General features: G+C 36.5%; 1 protein-coding gene across 2 annotated transcripts; it reads left to right on the forward strand.

The window, feature by feature from the left end:
- The first annotated feature begins 455 nt into the window (after positions 1–455).
- On the forward strand, positions 456–17,766 carry LOC113238702 (protein yellow-like). Of its 2 annotated transcripts, XM_026475538.1 has the most exons (6): positions 456–671; positions 3,259–3,428; positions 12,857–13,021; positions 14,815–14,977; positions 16,207–16,388; positions 17,250–17,756. In XM_026475538.1, exons 1-6 carry the CDS (start codon positions 464–466, stop codon positions 17,646–17,648), a joined length of 1,287 nt encoding a protein of 428 aa, XP_026331323.1. In that variant the 5' UTR covers positions 456–463; the 3' UTR covers positions 17,649–17,756. The 2 variants fall into 2 exon arrangements, with proteins under 2 accessions (XP_026331323.1, XP_026331324.1); XM_026475539.1 differs by lacking the exon at positions 12,857–13,021 and having other exon boundaries at positions 17,250–17,766.
- The last annotated feature ends 303 nt before the right edge of the window (positions 17,767–18,069 follow it).

An 18,069-nucleotide genomic window follows, 5' to 3' on the forward strand; every position in this document is an offset into this window, starting at 1 on the left:
TGCGAAACCAAATAGCCGCCATTTTGCTGTAGGAGGAGCGCATCGCGTGAGCGGTTATACACGCTGTGTTACACTGATTGAGTGACTGACTGAAAGATTCAAGATGGCGGACGCAAATGCAGTCCTCTTTGACAAATAATTAACATCGGTGACTGTTTTTCAAACTACCACAAACACAGCAATGAACATGTCTAGTATTGGATGTATTTTTTTAAACACCGAACGATTGCTTTGATTCTATAATAAATGGCGCGTGAGACGACTAGCGTTATGCAACACGAGTGTACCGCGAGATTATGCTAACGTGTGTGTCCGTATACGGCGTGTGCACACATTAATCGATTGTGTTTGATATTTATTAAACTCAGGTTGATTTTATAAAAGTAAAAACAAATTGTAATAATTGCTTATAAACTGGATTGACAGCAAAATTTGTTTTTTCCTCAACAGGTTCGAGGCAGAGATGTCTTACGGATTCCAGATATTTTTCTTCTGCCTGGCGTGCTTCTGGCCAGAACTTGGCGCCGAAAGCAACCTAAGGATGGTTAATCAATGGGCTGAGATGGAATTCGTCTTCCCTGATGAAGAAACCAAGCAGATTGCTATGACCAAACAGCATTATGTGCCGGGGAAGTCAATACCTATTGACGTAGATGTGCAGTATAGAAAGGGTGAGTCACAAACAAGTGGACTTATTTATTCATTGAATAACTTTATTTAATTGAAGCATATACACAGCCTACAAAAACATTATTTTATTTATATTAAGCTATTGAAGACCCTAAAACCATGTATAAATATTATTAAAAGACCATGTCCACGCAAATACATTACTTGTCAACTTAGAACGCGTCACTTGAAAGGTAAACAAATCGGACAATGTGCTCTGTCTATTTGCTAGAGTTTTACTTAAAATAAGAATAATAAATCTTTATTTCAGTAATACAATTAACTTTACACTAACAGTGGATGGTAGCCTCCTATTAAGCTTATCAAGCCTATGCCAAGAGGTAACACTCTTCCATAGCTATAAATACACATTTAATATTGTAACTTGCAATTTTGGTGTTTAATTTAAATTTAATTTTTTGCATTTCCAAACAATTTCAAAATGAACAATTCTTAACTTCGAAGTTAGATTAGAATTTAAAATTTAATTTGAATCTTCAACGGTGCTTGCGTGCGTACGCGCGTGCGTGCTTGCGTGCGTTCGTGCGTGCGTGCGTGCGTGTGTGTGTGTGAGTGCGTGCGTGCATGCGTGCGTACGTGTGTGGGAGGGGGCAGGCGTTCAGGCGTGCATGCGAGCACGTGTATGTTTAACCTGTTGCCATAGACGAAAAGATTAGTGTTTTTAAACCAAGTGTTCCGTTACATCTTCGTTTCCTTGTACGATTTGGACTGTTACCATTTTGAGATAAGTTTCTTGCAGCCTCAATAAGTTTTGGCGTATGTTTCTAATTCCTTATGAATCGAATTGTACAGGCCGATCGCTTGTTGAATTATCTGTTTACAAATGTTGTATTTACTTTGGATACTTGTACCACAGTGTCTTTCCTTTTCCTCTTCGGAATATTTAGATCATATTTTAGAGACTTATGTTGTGTGAGTACAGATTGAGTGATGTATAGTTATAGTTCATACAAGCTGCTAGTGAAAAAATATTCTTTTTTTTTAAATACATTATTTTAATCGAATTGCGTTGCGCGTTCCAACTCAAGAAAACGAGTTTTAGCGGTTCAATCAGTATCGGTTGATGTATTCCTGTATGGGGTGATACAGGAATACATCAATCAATACTAATTGAACCAAACTCACGTATATTTCCTTAAATTCCTAGACGAATTTTGCAGACCAGCAACTGATCCTGGCACTACATAGCTTAGTATTTTATAAATCCAATTAAGTTTTCTTACTCTTTTAATGGCATGACAGGTGTGGATACCAACAGAGTCGCTGGTCCACAAAAACACCCAAATACTTTGATTGTGCAACTTTTATTATAAAATGTTCAGTTACGAGCGTTACCTGTGGGTTTTCAATTGTGAATCTTTACGTAAAACTTATTTTTCGGCTGAGTGTCATTATTTGCACTAAAACAGATGTCGTTTGTTTATTAGTATTTGACGTAAAATAATTGTTACTTCACCATCTGTTTACACGCTCCGGTCCCCGTTCCACACTACACTTCAGAGCATCCCAAGATTATCAGTGAATACAATGCCCGTATCAGCAGCATAAGAGAAGATATTAGCGTTCTTGATCTGAATATCACATAGGTCATTTATATGACCAAGAACGCTACCTTGGGGCACGCAATATAAAATCACTTCGTACCCACTGTTAAAGTTATCTAGTTTCACTGTTTGCTTCCCATTTGTCAAATAATCAGTGATATGTACAAAGTGAAGTACTGCTTATACCTATCTTTTCTAATTTGTGTACTAGTATGGAGAGAGAGGCGGTATCAAACGTTTTCTTAAGTCCGAAAATACTGACAAATATTTCTTACGTTTGTCAAACTGTTCTGTAACTAGAGAACTCAGCGATATTACTGTATCCTCCGCAAATTTTCCATGTCGAAAACCTAATTAGTTTACAGGTAATATATTGTTTTTATTAAATATTTTAGTTATTTTTTATTGAGTAATTTTTCCAGAATTTTAGATATCACTGGCAATAGGTACCGATATAGGCCTGTAATTGTTGACATTATCTCTGTCCGCACCCATAAAAAGGAGTGATAGTCGACAACTTAAGAAGTGCCGAAATATTACGTTTGTCAAAACAAAGGTTACAGCATAGGTAATAATGGGAACAAGTACGGAATTTGCTGATTTTAGTTTCCTAATTGTACAATTTACTTGATAAATAATTTAACTTTATAATAAGTCATCAAAGTAAATAAACCTACAGTTTCACAGAGATCGCTGCGCTGCGGAAATTCAATAAGAACACTTGCTCGTGTGTAGACCATTTTCGTTACGAAAATGTTACATTCTACGCTCGGTTTTAGTTCCGTGTCTTTTCCACTTAGACGGTAGCGCCATATTATTACCCAGCGTTAGCGTGTTTGTGTACGGACCAATTTAGTGACGCGATGTAATATTTAAATCGTTCGAGAGACACTCAGGAATAACAACCGGAAATTAAATTAAAAATTAAATGGAAAATTTCGAATAACAACCGAAATCAATGAATTTGTGACTTTGTGAAGACGACTTCAAGAACAACCAGTTTAAACACTTTATCCAATTTCAGACTCTCTATCGCCACGAATTTTTGTAACGACAACTCGCTTCAGCGAAGGTCGTCCCGTAACTCTGGGCACAGTGGACGAGAAGGGCAAAATCTCTGGATACCCTGACTACTCCTGGCACGAAAATCAAGGTCAGAACTGCGAAGGAATAACGTCAGTATATAGGACTGCGGTAAGTAACGTCGAACATGTGAAACACAAATAATGCTAAAAACCGATTTTGATTTTTTTTTGTTGGAAAGAGGGTACCTCAGTAGTGGTCCCATTTAATTTTGAAGAAAATATTCCACCTCTAAGTGTGGCTTTTCACGCATGAAGACTAAACTGTATTACCAAAGTTAATAGATCTGTTCTCAGCAGACTCGTTTTAAGTTATATTAGCAAAATAAAAAGCCATTACAACATTAAAGTTAAATACCAGAGCTGTCACTAAATCTGTAATTCTTTTCTAAACTATATAATGGCTCTCAAACGTATACATTTCATTATACTCGCGCCTCGTCCTCGAGATTAGTAATTGAAGATTATGTAGTACTTGTAGCAACGCATAGGTACCACCACTCTGCACATAGTTAGGAGTTTTTGTTATATAAAAAAAAAATATGTAGATATGTTGAGGGTACACTTTCACAGCAGTGCCATCTTAGTTCGCTATTTTTCATTCGCAATTTTGTGCCCGACCACTCAAGCCACTTTATTATTATTCGTGTCTTTTATAGTCATTTACTGTTTTTTATTAGTAAAAATGCCCAAACGTAAACGTTCTAGGAAATACGAAGAAGATTTAGATTATTTAATGCATAAAGTACGTAAGTTACAACGAAAAATTCGTGATGAAAGTGAAAGTGATTCGGCACGCAGTTCGCCAACTCAGGAGGACGTTATACCGACACCGTATAACGAGACTGAAACAGGTATTTACCTAAATATATTATTATATATTTACCGACGGTTTCAAATGCATTCCGAGTTGTCACTGGGACTATTTCGGCGCATAAATCTAACGGTTGGCGTACAATCCGTTGGGGATTGTTTACCTAACCTGTTGAGACGATAACGATCGTTATCTTCTGGCAATGCAGAGAATTTCAAAATCATATTGATACTATGCATTGTTCACACGCGTATATACTAATGTGAAACCATATAATGTAATTATATCTCGATTTTTAACGTATGTACGTTAACAACAAGCATGCACTCTGAGTAGTCATTGGGGCTTACTCGACACGTTTTGTGCAAACGATTAAATTAACATGGTAACTATTTGTGTTATTTACAACAAAGCGCATATTTATATACTTACTACGTACTTATGTACCTACCTACCATCAAAGTATCGATACTCGTTTTCAGCAGTGCCCGTTCTGCAGCCAAGTGACTGGTTATTAGAGGTCCTACACGATGAACCTGTAGATGTTCCACATAAAGATCAGCAGACCCTTACCAGCACAATGACGAATACTTCAAACTCCAATGATGTCCTGCCCCAAGAAGGTCCAAATACGTCAGCAGTTGACACTGAAGAAAAGAAATCAACTGAAGAAGAACCAGCAACTTTGGACACGGACATATTACAAATATTAGGTGATGACCCTTTATCTACCGTTAAGTACGGTACAGACATTCGCAAGGAAATAGCTACTCGCTTCCAATACGGAGCAACTGAGGGCATTACCAAAGAAATTCGAAAAGAACTTATTTCTAAATATCCGATTCCTGCGAATTGCTTGCATATAGATGCTCCCAAGCTTAATCTGGAGATAAAAGTTGCGGTCCCAGAAACCATCGCAAAACGAGACAAAGGCATCGAAGCTAAACAAAAACAAATGGCGACCGCCTTATCATGCTTAGGTGAAATTCTCACCATGCAACTAAATTCCAACAATAAAGATAATGACTTATTACAAAAGCTCATCGCTATCAGTCGCATTTTATGTGACATACAACACGCGGATAGTGTGACAAGGAGGAATTTTATATTGTTTTCTTTAAAGAAAGATTTAAAAGAACACCTCGTCAACACGAAGGTGGATACTTTTCTCTTCGGTGAAAATCTGGCACAGACGTTAAAAACTGCAAAGGCTGTAAACAAATCTGGCGTGGAATTAAAAGCTGAGTCAAATAAACAAGTTCCGATGAAACGATTGAAATCTACAGTAACGCGTTCTTTAAACCGCAAGGCTGGTCCACAAGCCCGCAGGGGCCGGCAGCAGCACAGGCACCGTTGAGGAGCCGTGAGCCTTCAGCTCCACGAGGGCCGTTTCCACCACCGCCGCCTGCGCACTCATCGAGGCTGTCGCACGCGCATCCGCCACCGCGCCGCCGATATTCAATACAGTTAAGTACGCTCGCCGTTTATCTCTTTTTTATAAACAGTGGGCACTTATCACAAGTGATTCGAGATTGTTACATGGCTACTCTTGATTTGAAGGACGCGTACTTATTAATAAAAAACACGAAGAATCAAGGAAATATCTACGATTTATTTTTGAAGGAAATACCTATGAATTTAATGTTTTACCGTTCGGTCTTAACACGGCACCATACGTTTTTACAAAAATAACGAAACCTGTTGTAAAACTATTGCGGTCCGCGGGTCTCCTCTCTACCTTGTACCTTGACGACTGGCTCCTGTTTGGTCATTCCTTCCACCAATGTTTATTAAACATAGATTTAACTAAAAAGCTTTTAGTTTCACTCGGTTTCATTATTAATGAACAAAAAAGCATGCTTCGACCTTCTACGTCATGCAAATTTCTAGGTATGGTGATTGACTCACATCACCTTCGATTAAGTCTACCCACGGAAAAGAGATTACATATTAAATCAGAGTTGAAAAGTTTCCTAAACGTAAAACGTTGTAGAATCAGGCAACTAGCGCGGCTTGTTGGATTATTAGTGTCAGCGTGTCCAGCCATAGAATACGGATGGCTTTATACAAAAGAAATGGAGCGTTGTAAATTTCTGAACCTTCAAGGTCATGACGATTTCAATAGATTTATGAATGTACCTGACTCGCTCCACCCTGACATTAATTGGTGGTTACAAAACATCCAAAACTCGCATCACCGCATTCGCAGCGATGTCTTCCGTACAGATTTTTTTCCGACGCCTCAACTACGGGGTGGGGGGCGGCCTGTGACAGCGATACAGCGAACGGGCAATGGTCTAACATAGAACGAGAACGACATATTAATTATCTCGAGTTATTGGCCGCTTTCATAGCTCTTCAAATTTACGCACGTGACCTTTACAACTGCGAGGTACTACTGCGGGTAGATAACTCAACCGCACTATCATATATTAACCGAATGGGAGGTGTACAATATCCCCACCTAACCCAAATAACGAGAGAAATTTGGCAATGGTGTGAGGAAAGAAAGCTATTCGTATTTGCTTCCTACATCAAGTCCTGCGGCAATACAATTGAAGATTTTGTAAAAGAAGGGTTCATCCTGACGTCGAATGGGAGCTAGCAGACTGGGCCTTTAAATCTATAACGCACGTTTCCAACTGTCCAGAGATTGACCTTTTTGCTAGTCGCATAAATAAAAAATGCCCCAAATACATCTCTTGGCACAAAGACCCAGATGCTTTTGCAATAAATTCTTTTACCGTCCCATGGTCGAACTTATATTTTTACGTAATTATAAAATGTCTCAGAAAAATTCTTTCAGAAGAAGCACAAGGTATTATGATTGTACCTTTATGGCCAACGCAGCCATGGTACCCCATGTTTAAAGCTCTTCTCGTTTCGGAAACTTTAGAGTTTTCCGCACAAAGTAATGCCTTAATCTCATTATCTATTATATCTCATTCCAGTTCCCGCTCGATACACAGCACGATTACCCTGGTTGCAGGGTTATTGTGCGAATCGCGCTATCAAGAAGAAGCTTACCCACATCGTCGCTAGGTATTATGCTGGCATCCCTGTCGCCAAACTCTGTAAAACAGTACGATGTTTGTCTTAGAAAATGGTGGAACTTCTGAAGAAATAACTCTATTAATGTCTATACCACCTCCGTACCATCTGTGATAGACTTTTTAACACAAATGTATGACCAGGGAAGTCAATATGGAACTTTAAACTCTTGTAGATCGGCTCTGTCCCTGATACTAGGCCCGACAATATCTAACGACGACAGGCTACAGAGGTTTTTTAAGGGCGTATTTCGTCTGCGACCACCGCAACCTAAATATAACGTTACTTGGGATACCAATTGCGTCTTAGACCGAGTAACTGAATGGTACCCAAATATAGAATTGTCTTTAGAACTACTCTCGAACAAAACAATTACCTTACTTGCTCTCATTACCGCACACAGGGTTCAAACTTTTTCAAAAATTAATATTAAAAATATACAAATGACTCCAGTACATATACTAATAAAATCCCGGATATTTTAAAAACTACTAAAATAGGTTCTAAGCAGCCTATTTTATACTTACCATTTTTCACAGAAAATCCGTCAATATGTCCGCATAAACCAGTAGGTACCCAAACGCTCAGCCGTTGGATAAAACGCACACCTAGCGATTGTGGCATCGACGTTACGGTATTCAGCGCGCACAGCACACGGCACGCCGCGCCGCCACCTCGCGTGCGCTCTCCCGCGGGGTAAGCATCGATCGATACAATCCGTAATACCGCGGGTTGGAGCGGAAACTTCAACACTTTCGCAAGGTTCTATCAGAGATCTATAGTTAATAACGACGAAACTTCTTTAGCACTATCGATATTAAATCAAAATTAATTTAAGTATCACGAATGTCATTAGCTAATTATTTAATTCTTAAAAGCTCACTAAAGTCTGAGATATAGTCGAAGTCCAAAAATGTAAACAAACAACACCAGCTGTCAAAGTGACATCTCATAGACCATAAACCTTTTTTTCCACGTTCGTTTATTAACAGGTTCCACTGTATTGTGACTAATAAACTATAATTGATTATTACCCTTTTGGGTTGAACAATTTACAAAACTGTTTAGAAACATTTTGTGTCATAAAATAATTTCAATTAAAAAAATACCAGGAAATGAGAAAGGTCACGGCCCATGGAAAATTATGCAAAAGAAACTTCTTAGAATATTCTTTATATTGGGAACATAAACTATGTTTTCTATATCAGTGGCTAAAGTGTTAAATATTGACTTTTAGTATTGAGTAAAAACTACTCAGGCAAATTAGGAACAAATAACGTATTTTCATGTATAAACAAAAGCTTATCAGTTTTTGTTCGCTATTATTCAAAAAGGTATTATAAGAGAGTACAAAGACAGGACAGATGTTAGTATAATGTTATCTGTAATTGCTATTGTTCTCGCTATTTGACATACAAAGAAAGATTTTAGAAATGAAAAAATAACGGGTGGAAGCTTTTGCGCCACCTACAAGCTTTATACTTTTTCAAATTAGTTTTTTAACATTAAAGGACAAAAACTGTGGCATAGGTACTATTATACATGAAAATACATGATATGCAATAAAGTATTGAGTACCTACATCATCTGATCCTATTTTTTTGCAAATTTAACCTTGATCTTTAACAATAAAAGACCAGAGTATTTTTTTTTTTTTATTCACTTCCACTCGACGTACTTGAATCAGAATCAGTAACATTAATTATAAAAGTATCCGATACGTCATCGATAAGATGGTCTAGCTGCATCATTTTGTTCTCTTCTTTTATTATGTGCTGAACACAATCACTCCATCTCTGTGGTGTCACCAATTGTAGACCTTCTTCGAACAATTGTCTCACTTCGTTCATTTTGAAGGTCTTATTGTTCCTAGCAACGTGCCCCTTTACTTGCGCCCAAACCAATTCGATGGGATTTAATTCGCAGTGGTAAGGGGGCAGTCGCAGAATGGTGACACCGTGTTCAGCAGCCAACTTTTCCACGGCTAATTGTTGATAATTAGATTTTTCTTTATTGACTATTTCTAATAGTTCAGCTTTGACCATGCTGTCTTCGAATGTAATATTCTTTGATTTCATCCATTCTTGAATACCTATTGCTTTTCCGCCAGGCAGAAGAAGGGGTCTGTTCTAGCTTTCGAGAATGATAGGGGGCATTATCTAAAACTAAAACCGAGTTCTCTTTCAATCTCGGTAAAATACCCCTTAACCACTCCTCGAAATGCTCGGAATTCATTTCATCGTGGTAATCTTCGGTTTTCTTTTTTGATTCGAAAATCTGCAAACCACCGTCTACAAAACCCTCTTCACTGCCCACGTGTGATATTATTAATCGCTTTCCCTTTCCTGCTGGATTTTTTAGCCCTGTTGTGAGCCCTTCGAGGAAGGCTTCTCTTGACGATTTGATCTTCGTATCAACCCATGTCTTCTTAATCACGTGCCCTGCAAATAAAGCAATGATCAATTACTTGATTATTATCTATGAAACATTAAAAAACAAAATGGCGATCAAAATTTTCTTTTTATTCCATATCATAATAAATGTCATTGACTAAACGGGAATGAAAATTACCTTCGTTAATCCAAGTTTCGTCTTGATAATATATAAATCTCCCTTCATTGCGATATTGCTTGATCGTCATTAAATATCGTTTTCGCCACAGTACGATGTCTTGCCGGTCAATCAAACAACTGCGGCGCGTGCGAGTAGCATACTTGAAATTCAAATGTTTCAGCATTTTTCTCATAGTATAGGATGAAAAATCAGGCAGATCAGAATCGTCGTTTACAGCTTGGACTATCTAAAAATACACATACAAACATTAAAAAACTTAATACTGAATAGACTGAGATAAAATAATCTTGAATTTAGCAGCATTCCTTTTTTCAAATCGTTTCAAACCATATTAGCACAGATTGCTTGTATTAATGATAAATACCAGTTAATTTAACTCTCATCAAATCTTTAGAATCTTATTGATTTATTTTGAATTAGTATTCAGATAATTATCTTTAATAATTCCGGTACAATATACTGACCTTTTTAATTGTCGGGCTCTCGTTTCTATAAAAAAATTCATGTACTTTTCTTCTAATGGCAGAAAAGGTGAATTCATCAAGTTTGTTTAGTATATCGGTCTTCGGCCCACTTTTTTCGGGCGATTTAAATTCTTCTCCAGCTTGATTTTCCATCACTATTCTCCGGACGGCTTTTTAAGTTATACCCAGAATCTCAGCTGTTTTGTTGGCACAGTTGCACAAAGACCAATATTCATTTTGTGGCCAGGTATTAAATGTATGCTTGTAGACATTCATTACCATAACCTTCTCGGTTACAGACATTGCAAGGCGTGGTCTTTTTTTCGGCGGTGAAAGAGTGTCTTTTTTTGTTGAAGGACCTGGTTCTGCCTCCATTGTAGTTATGTTTACACGAACGCAAGCAAACACAAACGTAACAACAGAGTAAAACCAAAACTTGACAAAAAAAATAACACAAAACGAAAACTCAACAATAAAAACAAAAACTCAACAATATGACGCATACACAGCAAGGGACACATTCGATAACGACAGCCGTCAGAAACCGAATGAAGAAAATCGCGGTGATGCACTGGTGGGGATGCAACCCGACGTCTTGACCCGTTATCCATCGCTATCGATCAAATACTGACTTTTCATTTTTCATTTCATTATAATATTAACACTAATAACAATTATCCAATTTATTATTCACACTTCTACTTATAAGTATTTGTGTTTATACATAAAAAAAATCGAATAAACATTAAGGACAACCAAAGGTTGTTCATCCCCGAAACATTGCCAATAGGATAAAAAATCTTTCCACAAGAAACAGTTTTTTGAGATTATCTTATTAATTATGGTGTTTTAAATAAAAAATATAATTCGATAATATTTTGTTTGTACATGCACACAATTTATAAATAATATAAAACATCTAGCATTAATTTTTAGCCGTTTTCACTGTTCCACAATTCGTGGAATATTTTTTGTAACGGCATCACCTTTGTTTACATTTTTGGACTTTGATTTCATCTCAGAGTTTAGAGTAAACTACTCGATCTGTGATCAAATTCGATCACACTTACAACTGTATTAATTATTATAATGAATAACTAAGTTTTCAGTTAATAGGTACTTAATTACTATCGGTATATAAATTGTAACACATTATTATCTAAGCTGTGTTTAGAAATATTCTTTTTGGTTTGCATTTATTTTTATTCAGTGCCATACTAATTAAGTAAATTTATACCTAATATAAACAAATATACACATTATTTTCGATTTCCTAGGTAAATTGTACGTACAATATTAAAATGTTTCATGCAATTAAATTATCTTGTACTTATTCCTCCGTTATCATTGATGATATTTTAGTCTTGTCATACTCTTAAAGTCTACAAGTACTACATAATCTTCAATTACTAATCTCGAGGACGAGGCGCGAGTATAATTAATGATTAAACGAACTTACCTAAAGTGAAGTTCTATCATAATTATACGAAGCGCCTCGTCCGAAGAGATTAGTAACTAATTCCCTGCCGCCCTAAGCGAACCGCTCCCAATACTAATCATTCTGAAAATATACATCAATGCAGGGCTCTAAACTATATGAAAAATAACGAACTAAGATGGCGCTGCTGTGAAAGTGTACCCTCAACATATCTATATATATATTTTTTTATATAACAAAAACTCCTAACTATATGCAGAGTGGTGGTACCTATGCGTTACTACAAGTACTACATAATCTTCAATTACTAATCTCTTCGGACGAGGCGCTTCGTATAATTATGATAGAACTTCACTTTAGGTAAGTTCGTTTAATCATTAATTAAACTCTAATATTAAAGTAGATTTGAAGAAATAGCGGCCATATATAAAAGTAACAAATGGTCATAACTTGCTACACATATATTTTAAAAATTACAGGCACATGGGATTTGTCAACTTATATCTGAGGGTGACAGGCGCAGTGGCTGTGCCCCTCAAGTTTTTAAGATTTAAAGCTCTGAGTGGCACTGCAGCCTATCAAAAAATCTTTAGGTGCCATTTTCGCAAACTATCATCATGTTGGTTGACACGCATATGGCTTCTCAGCAACCAATTATATAAAGATCGATTATAAAGAGAAATTTCTTCGTCTAACAGGAATCGAACCTACCTGTGCCAAACCAGCACTACAAGGCCACCGCTTTACCGGCGGAGCTACAGTTTGAGTTGGCTTACAAATTTTTCCAAGTGTCTCGGCTTTTAGAATAATAATTATTTATTTATTTTAGCCATTCTCAATCCATAATATTTGTTAGTAAAGAAACTTAAAAACTAGTGTCAGAATTGACCACATGTCACTAAAATTTATAAAATTAAATAATTATGAGCAGTAAATTGAAATTACAAAACCAAAATTTAATACTATAAAATTATTAAATCAAAATTAAAATACAATCAAAAATTTATAATTAAAAACTTTTCATTATTACTAATTTAAGTTACAAAATTAAAAATCAGTTTATGAATGACTTAATTTAACGTATTATAGCCGATCTTTATATTAACAATTATAACAAACTAGTGGGATAATTTCACGCAAAATAAAACGAATATACCCATGGTATTCAATAATTAAAATTCAAATGTACACAATTTCAGATAGACGAATGCAATAGGCTCTGGGTGATGGACACAGGTAAGATCGGCCGCACGGAATACTGTCCTCCACAGCTGTTGGCTTTCGACCTCGACAATGACAAGCTCGTCTACCGGTACCGGTTCAACCAGTCTGTTTATAATGAACAGTCAGTGTTTGTTACTCCAGTAAGTTAGCATTGTCTTCTTCTTAAGGTGTCGATGGCATACGCAATAATGCTTGCCATGGTGGTGTAATAATTTGTTAATGCGCGTAAGATACTCTCTGATTGTTGCCCAAAGTGTGCTAGAGGTACAGGATAGGAAAAAAATACATCGTGTGAGGAGGTTTTCATACACCCCATTCCCTATTTGGCATAAACGCTAAGCAAGATCCGTACATAAGATTTTTCCATACACCGTTAGACACACGCAAGTTTCCTATTGGTACTATCAACAAACCTGACGCCTTGTCACTTGGATTATTTTTGCATGCGACCGTTACAATAAGTAACTTATTTCTGGTAACCTGGCGTTTAAATGTTAGGTTATAGTTACGGCATTAAGTTAGTTTCAATAAATAGAAAATGAAAGAAGGATGGCGACATCCCGTGTAGAGATGGGTCATGGATAAATATCATTGGGATAAATACTCAGTATTCAGTATGGATAAATAATATCCATATTTATCCATTTTTACTCGATATTTATCCGAAAACATGGATAAATATTTCTAATCGTGGTTTATTATTTATATAGTGAAACAAAGTATATTTTTAAGCTTAATTGTAAACATGGATACAATTGAGTAGTAGCATGTACGTATAATATATTGCTTGTTATACCTTTTTTTTCTATATGCAGCATTGACCCAGACGCAGTGATAAATACGAATACGTTTAAGTACCGTAAATCCCTATATTTTCGCATGAATCTTATTATTTTTAAATGCGTAGTTTGTTAAAAAAAACTCTACACACGATATTAAACAGCTGTATAACATTTTGTATGGGTGTTTTTTCAAATTACTAAGTTGGTCCATTATTGTACAGTTGTTCAGCTTCGTATATAGAATATAAGGGTTTTTGGTTGATCAACATTTTATTATAAAAAAATGTACATACTACATTGTAAATACTTAAATGATAATTAATTGTAAGACAAAGGAAATTCAATTCAAAATCACTTGGCCGACTAATTTACATGAGTGCGAAAGAGACGGAGAGAGCCGCTTAGGAGAATTATGTCCGCAACTCCGCGCCATAGATGAGGTCCGCATTTCACATCAGTTCGTAGACGAGTATTACAGTATACATAAATAGCCATCTTGTGGTTTTCATTAACATTGCGCCATCTAGTTCCCACGGGCGAAACTAACTCGTACTAAACCAATACGTATCCAATATATAGGTAGACATATATACCTAGCGAGCGCCTTTGAACGCCCGCGAGTTACTATTTGGAGGCGGTCACCGCCCAAAGCTCTGTGATCCAAATTCCGCTTCCTATCTTTGGCCGGTGATCGACTCAACGTTTTTTTTGTGACTATGACTTACATGTTTATTTATAAGTACTGTAAGTGTAAGTTGTACAAACTAAATATATAAATAAATAAATAGATGGAGCCAATCATAAAATAAATAAAATAACATGGCATTATCTATAAAAATGTGTGCAATAAGCGCCATCTAGTTACTTTGTTTTTTATTACTAAACATACGAATAGCTTTAATAAATTGGAGGACATACTACTAAATTCTCAAATGTGCTGTCTTGCATTGCGATTAACAGTCATCTTGAGTTATTGGTCCTTAGAAACAACTAAGTAAACCGTTTTTTGATGCACTTTTCTTTTTCTTGTTGGTACTTGGTACATCAGGAAGAATAAACTTTTTTTTGTCTACCTCTATAACCATTGCACATTAATTTGTTGCCATAAGTTTTACCTCTTTCTAATGACAGTGTTATTACAATTAATTTAGGTGGTGGATGTAACACCAGGCGACTGCGGTGATACATATGTGTACGTAGCAGACGTAGCTGCCTACGCGCTGGTAGTGGTCGACGTGGCGAGAAATCGCTCTTGGCGCCTCACTCATCGCCTCTTCTATCCGTTCCCCACACGAGCGAAGGTCACCGTTGACGGTAAGATTCCACAACATCATTGGCTCGCAATAGTTTGTTGTGAAGTATACAACACCCAGACCCGAGACAATAATTGAAAATAGAAAAATTGAGTTTAACTTAATTGTAATACTCTTCGCGAAAAGGGGACTTGATGAATCTTTATATCTACCTACCTTAGGCATCTGTCCCTCGCAAATAAGGTTTAATGTTAAAACTCACCAAGTCAGGAAGCGTTTATATAATTTACCTTGTATGTTGAGAGAAAATAAATAAATAAATAATTATTTTAATATAAAAGATTTTCTACACTGACCCAGCCGGGATCGAACTCGTGACAAAACGACTCGTGTCGTCAAAATCTAGCGAATGCGCTGTCTGTGTATATATGTATATCATGGCAACAATTGAAATCAATTCATTAATACGCCACGTGAATAATGGCGAATAGTCGTGGTGACTGTTTGTTAATTTTCAGTTTAATTCCCGTATATGTAACCGAGCTGTACAAAATAATAGTATTGATATACATTGTGACACAATTTAAAAATTTCCGCCATATCATTTCACGACTGGATGAGTGTCCCATCACAGACTCTTTTTTCCGTCAGACGTAATTTCATCGTCTTAACTGCCTCCATGGAGTTCGGGTGTAATTTGTGTTTGTCTGTGTGTGTGTCCATGACACCCGCGACACAGGGTTTCCCTAGTGCGAGGCTATGTTGAGTGTGTGCGTTATTATTTACCCTACCTTTACCTTAAGTTGTGAAAATAAAGATAATAGTATTTCCACGTATTTTTAGTGAACTATGTGTCAATAATTTGTGGACTTATCTAAAATGTGTAATGAATTAATCTAAGTACAGAGTAATAAAAAACTGATATCAAAAGTCATTCATCCGGTAGTTTGCCACCCTTAGAGGTGGAATATTTTCTTCAAATTTAAATAGGACCACTTCTGAGGTACCCTCTTTGACAAAAAAAATCATCAAAATCGATTCTCAAATGGCCGGAGTTATCGCGTTACATACAAAAAAACGTGCAGTCGAATTGAGAACCTCCTCTTTTTTAGTCGGTTAAAAATAGATTCTTGATGTTTAAAAAAATATATTAGTAGACCTCTTCTGTAAAGTTATGTCGTCTTAATTTTACCCACCTGTCATTCTAATCAAGCTTAGTTATACGTGGTTTTACGGTACTCCGTAAAATACACTGTACACGCTATACTTTGTGTTTAAATTTACTTTCAGGTGAGAGTTTCGATCTAATGGACGGAGTACTGGGCATGGCGTTGTCCCCATGGAGACGTAATCCCGATCGGTTCCTCTACTTCCATGCTTTTGCTTCCACCACAGAAAACGTGGTCCGGACATCTGTACTCAAAAATGATAGTTTCTTGGCAGATCCTAACGTTGACCCTAAACTTATCAGGGTAAGTTGAACATGACTAACGGAAATACTAGTGTCCAAATAATAATAGATACAGGCGTTACTTTATAGAAGTCAGTGTAATAAAAATACAACCGAATAGTTCTGTGCGAATCCAGTTAAGGTACACTCATACGAGATAACTAAACAATAAACCATAATTCACTCAAAATATTTTTGGTTTACGTAGTGAAGCACATGTTCACCTCACGAGAGCGTTAGCGCATAGCAACGTTGGTTGTGATAGACATACATAGAACGTCCACGTCACACCTCCACTAGTTTGTTATTCCGTGACCATATTTATGCCTCACTACCTCCACAATTACCATCTTTATTACATGTTAAAACTTATAACGACATCAAATTAAAAATTTACTATAATGCTGTGGCGCAGCGGGCTGCTGTTCACAACTCAATATCTGAACACCTATTTACTATAATTAATTTTCGAGTTCTTAGGTTTTCGCGATTGTTACACATAGGAAATGAAACTATTTTTCCGGATTTAAATCGCGTATATTTGTTTTTTCAACCTTCGCGTATATTTGGTTTGTTTGAAAAAACAAATATACGCGATTTAAATCCGGAAAAATAGTTTCATTTCCTATGTATAATTAATTTTAACAAAATTTACTTCTATTTTTAATCATAGCAATGTCCATACCTACTTCATATTTTTATTCATTATCGGGTCCTGTTGGAAATGACCTCAATCATAACAGAAAGATGATATCTATAACTTAAATTCAAAGACATTTTCTATCTTTAATCTTTTCTGTGTTCTGCTCCTACAAAAAATATCAAAAGCCGAGTCTTAATACCCAAAATATGAATTGTTTACTTAGATACCTACTTTTTACAGGTATTCCCGGATGAGCGACCAAATCAAGCAGTTGCGGAAGCAATGGATCGGAAGGGTATCATGTATTTCGGACTCATGGACCCGCCAAGTATTTGGTGCTGGAATTCTGCCACGGAGTACAATCAAAGGAATTTCCACCAAGTCGCCGAAGACAGGGAAACTCTACAGTTCGCCAGTGGGGTCAAAGTCATCAACAACCTTAAGAGAAAACAGGAGTTATGGGTTCTTACATCAAGCTTCCAAAGGGTCATGACTGAGTCCCTAAGCTCTAACAGGACAAACTTCAGAATTCACGCGGGAAAGATCCCAGTGATCTTGGCAAAGTCACCATGTTTGTTTCCCCCAAAGAATCGGCGGCATGATTACTATGCAAACATTATCGGTGCCCCAGCCGAATAAAGCGGTATTATGAAAATGACAATTTTACAGGAAAAATTTAAAACACACGAAACGCATTTCCGAAGTTAGTGCTAACCCGATTTTAAAGATCTAGGTAACAATAAAAGCGGCATTAAATTTGTAAGGACGGGTATGATGTGTATTGTACTGCTTAATTGTCATTATTACAGACATATTTAATAAAAACGAATTAAACTTTTATTTTCCACATCTGTAATGGTACAGAACATCCTCCCTAATTGATAATTTCAGGTGTGTCATTTCTATTTGTCGATAAGAACAATTGAGATAACACATTTGTTTGTGCCTAAGTACAAGTTTATATTATACAGGTGTACGGCGTGCATGTACAGGTAGGTACTGATCAAAGAGAAAATAACCGGGATTTTGTTTTGCTAAATGAAAGTGGAGTAAACATATA

Source organism: Hyposmocoma kahamanoa, unplaced genomic scaffold (assembly GCF_003589595.1).
Source record: "Hyposmocoma kahamanoa isolate Upper Pololo Valley unplaced genomic scaffold, ASM358959v1 97604, whole genome shotgun sequence".
Classification (NCBI taxonomy): domain Eukaryota; kingdom Metazoa; phylum Arthropoda; class Insecta; order Lepidoptera; family Cosmopterigidae; genus Hyposmocoma; species Hyposmocoma kahamanoa.

Excerpts from the sequence above, each read along its gene's own strand:
- LOC113238702 (XM_026475538.1), top strand. The coding sequence starts at position 464 with ATGTCTTACGGATTCCAGATATTTTTCTTCTGCCTGGCGTGCTTCTGG. Across the intron at positions 672-3,258 it reads AGATGTGCAGTATAGAAAGG|ACTCTCTATCGCCACGAATT; the intron begins GTGAGTCACAAA and ends ATCCAATTTCAG. Across the intron at positions 3,429-12,856 it reads CGTCAGTATATAGGACTGCG|ATAGACGAATGCAATAGGCT; the intron begins GTAAGTAACGTC and ends ACACAATTTCAG.